A 7,909-nucleotide genomic window follows, 5' to 3' on the forward strand; every position below is an offset into this window, starting at 1 on the left:
CCTACAGATGGAGAAAGTTGTCATTCTCCCAGTGCTGTTAATTGATGCTCGAAATTTATTGTGCAGAGACTTTCACGGAGAATGTGTTTGAGCACAGCATCAAAATTCGTTTTATATATATATATATATATATATATATATATATATATATATATATATATATATATATATATATATATATATATATATTACGTTATTATATTATTATAAACATTCATTTTTCAAATGAAAGTGTCCCTGACTACTAAGTCGCGGGTGTATTATATGATTTGCAAAAATATGATCCCCTTTATGATATCATGACCGATAAATACAGGCAGGAACATGAGTTGGGTACTTTGTGAACGTATATGTTTTGTTTTGTTTTGCTTTGTTTCTTTTTGCTTTTTTTTTAATGCGACCTGATTTTGTTAACATGTGACTTTTACGATCTGTGAAGCACATAAAAAAAGTGCTGAACAAATATTTCCACTGCTTTCAACCCCACAACATCTACAATGTTAAGTACATAGTAAAAACAAGTAAATGTTATCGCCAATTCAACTGTGGGCCTCCACGTTTCTCTTACTAGATACATTTAAAAAAAAAAAAAAAAAAGTATTTCATACAATTAAAAGACAAAAACATAAAAGACTGCTCAAGATCATCAAAAGAGATTAAAGTGTCAGACTTTGAGAATATTGCTAAATAAAAGTAACTAATATAAAAAAATATAATAATAATGTTAATAATAATAATAATAATATCTAAAAAATGAACATTATAAGCTACATTATTATACACTAGTTGTCCAAAAATACTAAACGATAAGAATTTATATTTTTCATGTATTTATCCCCCATAAAGTCCAATTCCTGTCACTTAGATATTAATTTAGATTTTTCGTTGAATCCAGGTCTTCTCAATTTGCCTAAATTACTACATTTTGTAATATTTAATGTAAAAACTATACATATATATATATATATACACACACACACACACACACACACATGGGGTCAATATACTAGGGTGGTTGAAACCCCCCTTAAAGTTTACTTGGAGCAGCCTGCCTCTCCCCCACACCCTATAAAGCTTTTGTACTAATTCCAGCCGGTTCTGCCACGGAGAATTACCTCATTATGGAATTAAGGAGAAAGTGAGGTCTCGGCTTCACTTAACAATCTCAGAACAAATTGGATGAAAGGGTTTGAAACCAGAAGAGGTCATCAGGGGGGGGAGAGTGCATTTTGTAAATATCCCTTGAAACAAAGCTAATGCTTTAATAATACACCGCTCTTCGCTTCTTTCTTATAAACTCAACACCTCCAGGGTCTTAATTACGCCCTGGCCTCCTGCCTTGTACCTTTATGAGCCCTGAATCACAGGAGGTCCCACTATTGAAACCGCTACATAATTCTGAGTGCGCTAAACTATACACAAACACTTCATAAAAATAGACTGCATTGTTTAGAAACAAATATTAGACTTCATAGAGACATCGCGGAGTCGTTAAGGATTTTTTCTGTTTTGTATTTTGAATAAAATCTAAATTAATCGTTGGCCTTTATTTAGATTGACTTGTTTATTTTAAGATTTGCAAATATAAATATTATGATCAAATGAATAAAAAAAAATGAATAGAAATGCAAAACAAAAAATAAAAGTGTTGTAGTTGCAGTAATGATTGGGGTAGAAAGAATATTTAAATACCACTGGTGTACTTTCCTACAATGATCATCTCTATGCCCCCGTGTTTTCCATAAACATGTAGGTATAAATAATTCATTAGATGTAATCATTCAAACGCAAGACATCTGTACAACATTGGAGATAATATCGCGGAGTTTATTTGAAGCACATTACACAAAGGGGATATGGATATGCAAATATAGATGCCACAGCAATGGAAAATGCGTCTAATTAAAACGCCATTATAGCTGCGATTCGGGGCTTATTTAGGCAGAAGGGTGAATTTTGTGGGACTCAAAGCAGAAGAACATAAAAAAAAAAAAAAGAACAGGAGGATTCAGAGGAAATGATATGGATTTACCTGTACTCTGGATTCCACCAGGTCCAGCCTTAGTGCCAGGGCTTCCCTCATAAACACATCGGGATAGTGACTCTCATTAAAGGCTTTCTCCAACTCTTCCAACTGCCACCCTGTAAAATTGGTTCTGGTTCTCCTCCTCTTGCACCCAGGGCTCTCCTTGTCTGGGTCACCAGCGTCTATAACGGAACAGATTCTTGTCAGACTATAACAGACATCAAGCTATAATACACATCAACCTATAGTAGACATCAACTGTTCCATTGTTATAGAATAACAATATAAGCTATGTACAAACAAACCAATGACACACAGCAGCCTGGTTTATAAAAATAAATAAATAACAACAACTGACATTTAAAAGCGGTCTCTCCCCCTGATCAAAGCTAGTTTATGGCCCCTTCCCACGTTTGGGGAAGTGATTTTGGAAAATAGGAGAAAGTACCCCCGCAGAGAAATGCCTTTTACATTACTGCCTGTATCCACTTCCCACGGCTTGTAATCACACCATGGTAGGATCGAACCCCCTTTGCCAGATATTGTGCTATAGTCTGTCACTTTGTGGGACCCCACGAGTGTGTGTGTGTGTGTGTGGGGGGGGGGGGGGTACATTATAAACTTCAATCACTTTGCAGGATCAGCCAATTTTACGTTCAGTATATATATATATATATATATATATATATATATATATATATATATATATATATAGATATATATATATATATTATATATATATATATATATATATATATATATATATATATAAGAAGCAATGTAACGTAACATTGGTTGATCTCACAGTCTGTAGGTTGCCTTGCGTAACATTACACTAACAATTGCATTTTTTACGTGTTTTTAATATAAAAAGGAGGAAAATAAATCGTGTCCGTCTAAATCAGTGTACAGATATAATATATTACACTACAAAACACCTTATATATAATATATATATATAAATACACCGACCTTTCACTTAAAAAATAAAGAAACAAATGGATATAAAATACACTATATAACACAAATTGATGAGTTGTGACATATCTAGCAGTAAAGATCCGCGCTCCTCTGACGCAATTACAGATCCTTCGCGTTTGCGTCGCTGAGAGTTGTTTAGAGGCGGATTGTTTGCTGTCTGCTGTGGTTTGACAGATCCCGACTTTCCCAGTGATGTACACGTGTGTGCAGCGTTATGTGATGCACCCTGACTGCCAGGCACCCCATAAAACGTCATCTCGCCTCTCTCCCATTTGTTTGGGGGGTTTGCTAGTAGTGGGGTGTGAATGACGGTGCAGGAGGCTGATGGCTGTTGATAACAGGCTGCATTGTCAGTGACAGGAGCCTGTGTGGGCAGCCTTTGATCCTGGGTGTCACCTACTGCTGGGGAGGCAATAGGTAGATAGTAGATGGAATAAGCTGCATTGTGTGTCTGCCATTCCAAGGCACCCATGTATTCCTCCATAACAGGCTGCATTGTGCATCCCCCATCCAGGGCACCCATTTACTCCTCCATAACAGGCTGCATTGTGCATCCCCCATCCAGGGCACCCATACCCCCGCATGCATTGCATTGCTCTTACCTGATAACTTGTAATGCTGATTGTCTCCATTCATACCACATCCAGAGGGGAGCAGAGGGTTCGGATTGACAACAGAGGCAGAACAAGACCCGTTGAGTAATCCGTCTATGGAGAAGGGCACGGCGGCTGCAGACTGCAGCTGGTGACTGGCTAACTCATACACATGGTGATGGCCGAGGGGGTAAGGGAAGCCTACCATCCCGCTCATGGAGCCCCCAAACTGGGCATGAGGATGCTCTAGAATCCTACTGTCCATCATCTCCCTGGATAGAGCTGTCACAGCTGAAGGGCTGCTGCTGCTGCTGCTGCTGGGACCTCAGTGAGCATGCAGTGGCTGTGGCCAGTGAGGAGGGGACATGCTACCAGCACAGGATGAGCCTTTACTTTATCAACATCAAGCTCCCAATAATTAGCTCAGGCTCTGGGAATTTGGGACCAATAAGAAACCTTAATCGTCTGTGACGTCAGAGACGTGGCTTGCAGGAAACCTTTTCCATATCGATTGCTAATTATACCTGACATCCACCTCAATAAACAATATCAGGGCTGTCACAACAAGACAAGGGGGGGCTGAGATAAGAACTACATCACAACAAGGGGGAGGGGGGAGAGAGAGAGAAGAACTTAATGCATCTGATTGATACCCAGCTAAATACTACACACAGCCCTGGAAAGCCTTATTCCCCTCCCTTCTCCAATGCACTAATAGATTTCACTTTAAACATTTCGCAGGCTTGTTGTAGGGATTTTTTTTTTCCACCACGAGAAATGCTTCTACTCTCTGAACCTTTAAAGTGATGTTGCTCCAATTACAGAGAGACATTGAGCGGCAAATAGACTGATCTAATAATAGGAGAATTCATCATCCCTTCTTTCCAAAGCTGTCACGTTGAATTTAAAACTACAAGGCGTCTCATCTACTCAGAGCCCAAGCTGAAGATTTTTTTCTCTACTTACCTTCCCTCAGTACAGTATTTAAAGATCTTATACATTAGAGTTACAAGGAGGTCTCGCCCATCGGATGCTGCTGGCAAGACCCCACGTTTAACCCCTAGGCTGGGTAACAAAGGAGTTAAGTTGCTCATTTTCCAGACCTCTAGTAACTGGGGAATTTATTGCATGTAGAAAATATATAATAAGTTCTGCTGTGATTAATGGGTGACATTGCTCAATTCCAATATCTAAGAAAGTTGTGGATATATATTTTTTTTTTAATGAATAGTGATTTATTTATGTTATGTGTATTGGGGATAAGCCCATTACAGGGGCAATTATTATTAATATTTTTTAAAAAGTCAGATTTTTTTATGATAGCCAGGGAGGGAGGAGAAGCAGGTTAGGAGATAGAAATGGCCCAAAAAAAATCTTATATTTCATTTTTAAAACATGAAGGAAGTGACAGAAGTGTAAATATTTCAATTACAGTGGGAACAGGATAAGATGTCTTCCTATCCTTTTAGGTTCAGCTTTAAATGTACCCCACTGTTTTGTGTATCCAGGGAGATGAGTATATTGCCAGGCGCAGATATTCTCCCGGATTCCCCTTATCACAAGATAACCAGAAAATAGATGACCCAGAAGTGGATAGGGAGATAAGAGACACAGGGATAATATACACAGATGATAAATAATATATAAGAACCTTACCTGCTCTCCATAATATTTTGAAAGGTTCAGATGGCATTTTTTTTTGGTTCCTACTTTAAAATGCAGAATGGCTTATATTTCAGTAATAAAATAGAAGAAACTGTGTTTGTGCTTATAATGGGATATTTGATGTGACAGTCGCCACCTATATGGGTAGGTATACCCCTAGCAAGCAAGATATTGTATAAAAGTCCATCCTCAAGGGTGTCAAATAAAATAAACAACAATATTAAAAAGTATATAAAAGACACATTGGGATACATGCTTTGTAACTCTGGTCTATTCAATAAAACGTGTGAGTTTCTATTTGCAATGCTAAGAACGCTAACCAAATATATATAAATGGTGCTAATTGAATATGGTATTGCCTATTTTAGGACACCGATTATATCCAGGGTTGCATGCGGTTGGTTTGGGGTGTAGAAGCGAACCTGGAATTTATCAGTATTGTGTAATAAACCCAGAGATAAGGGAACGGTGTTGGTATTAATTTCTAGGTTAGAGGCCAAGGGCTTCACTTTTCGCTATAATTTAATTTATTTCTCAATAAATACTAAATGTAAACTGTGTCCTCTGGACCACATTTTGCCTGTAGCAATAAATGCCTCATTTTCTGTTGGATTTCCAGGAGAGGAATGCAGAGGGAACGTGTTTCTGAATAGAGAATGGTAATCAAGCCAGACGGAATAAAAGGGAACTTTCTCTCTCAATCTCTCCCTCTTTATTATAAAGAATTAATTCGACTTTATTTATCCCATTTTGTAGAGCTGACAGAATGTTAATTTGAGTTGAAATTTTTCTCGCCTCTCACTCCCTGACCCCTTGCACCCAGATTGGCGTGTTGTAATAGCCTGAATCTTTCAACAGAAGCCTCGATAATTGTTACCTTATTAGCATGCAAATTGTTTAATTAATATTATTATGAAGAAGCATATAATCCGTCCCTCACTTGACCTCGAGTCCACATAGCAACTGCCTTTCTGAATTTCAATGTGTAAATTTTTTAAATCGACTTTGTTTGAATATACCAAGAAGCTTTAAAATAAGATCTCTTAAAGTGCTTGAGAGCTTCCTTTAAAGGAGAACCAGTCTTTGATGCCGCCACAAGCGCTCATATCTCTTTCTGTGCCTTTCAATTTAAACACAAGTCATGCAAGTCGTTTTATTCCTCTTTTATTGTTATTTTTTTTTTGAACATCAAAATTTAATAATTGCCTCCTTGTCAATTGGTTTCTTTAAATGCACCCCCTTGAATCCTGAGTGCTGTTCCAAGCAAACAGACTCACAGCAGCTCAATGAAAAGCAGCCCTTGACATCAAGTCCTGAGAGACACTGCATTTAAATCCCTTTTTCTGCAGCCGAGTGACATTGTCAGATGCTGCCTTTAATTAACTTGATAATAAGACGTACAAGACTTGGATTCGGGAAAGCTGTGCAAGGCGGCTTGTTTCTACTTTTATCGCAATCTGCTTGTTTCATCTTCCACACAGAAGTCCTCATGGCTTTTAGCAGTCCTGGATGCTTGGCTGAAGGTCCAGGTCCCATATAGGCAGCTTAGGATTTATAGCAGACTGGCCCATATACAGTATAGGACTGAGAAAGACTGGTACTGAGAGTTAGCTGAGGTCCTGTCCCACATATGCACAGTGGGACATACTAGTACTGACTGCAAGCATGGGTCTCATATACTGTACACTCTAGCAATGGCAGTTCTGCTCTTAGCAGGAGCTGTATATTCTAGGGATGATAACACTGCTTGTAGATGGGGTCCCAGTCCCCATGTATACAGACTATGGCTATTAGTCCTTCTGCCAGCTGTGGTCCTAATTCTCATATACCCTATACAGACTATGGCTAATAGTCCAACTGCCAGCCATGGTCATAATTCCCATATATACAGACTATGGCTAATAGTCCTACTGCCAGCTGTGGTCCTAATTCCCATATATACAGCCTATGGCTAATAGTTCTACTGCCAGCTGTGGTCCTAATTCTCATATATATGGACTATGGCTAATAATCCTTCTACCAGCTGTGGTCCTAATTCTCATATACCCTATACGGACTATGGCTAATAGTCCTACTGCCAGCTGTGGTCCTAATTCTCATATATACAGACTATGGCTAATAGTCCTACTGCCAGCTGTGGTCCTAATTCTCATATATACAGACTATGGCTAATAGTCCTACTGCCAGCTGTGGTCCTAATTCTCATATATACAGACTATGGCTAATAGTCCTACTGCCAGCTGTGGTACTAATTCCCATATATACAGACTATGGCTAATAGTCCTACTGCCAGCTGTGGTCATAATTTCCATATATACAGACTATGGCTAATAGTCCTACTGCCAGCTGTGGTACTAATTCCCATATATACAGACTATGGCTAATAGTCCTTCTGCCAACTGTGGTCATAATTCCCATATATACAGACTATGGCTAATAGTCCTTCTGCCAGCTGTGGACATAATTCTCATATACACAGACTATGGCTAATAGTCCTTCTGCCATCTGTGGTCCTAATTCTCTTATATACAGATTATGGCTAATAGTCCTATTGCCAGCTGTGGTACTAATTCCCATATATACAGACTATGGCTAATAGTCCTTCTGCCAGCTGTGGTCATAATTCTCTTACATACAGATTATG

The 7,909-nt window shown here is 38.5% G+C and overlaps 1 protein-coding gene across 1 annotated transcript in view; it reads right to left on the bottom strand.

Moving 5' to 3' along the window:
• The window catches only part of UNCX (UNC homeobox), a 5,712-nt gene extending 1,557 nt beyond the window's left edge, over nt 1–4,155 (bottom strand). Inside the window, exons 1-2 of the mRNA XM_083153084.1 lie at nt 3,610–4,155; nt 2,033–2,208 (exon numbers count right to left, since the gene is read on the bottom strand). Coding sequence (XP_083009210.1) covers nt 2,033–2,208; nt 3,610–3,868 — 435 coding nt within the window. The 5' untranslated portion in view covers nt 3,869–4,155. The remainder of the gene's footprint in view (nt 1–2,032; nt 2,209–3,609) is intronic.
• Between the last annotated feature and the right edge of the window lie 3,754 nt (nt 4,156–7,909).

The sequence above is a fragment of the Crinia signifera genome, chromosome 7 (genome assembly GCF_055691185.1).
Source record: "Crinia signifera chromosome 7, ASM5569118v1, whole genome shotgun sequence".
In the NCBI taxonomy this organism is placed as follows: Eukaryota; Metazoa; Chordata; class Amphibia; order Anura; family Myobatrachidae; genus Crinia; species Crinia signifera.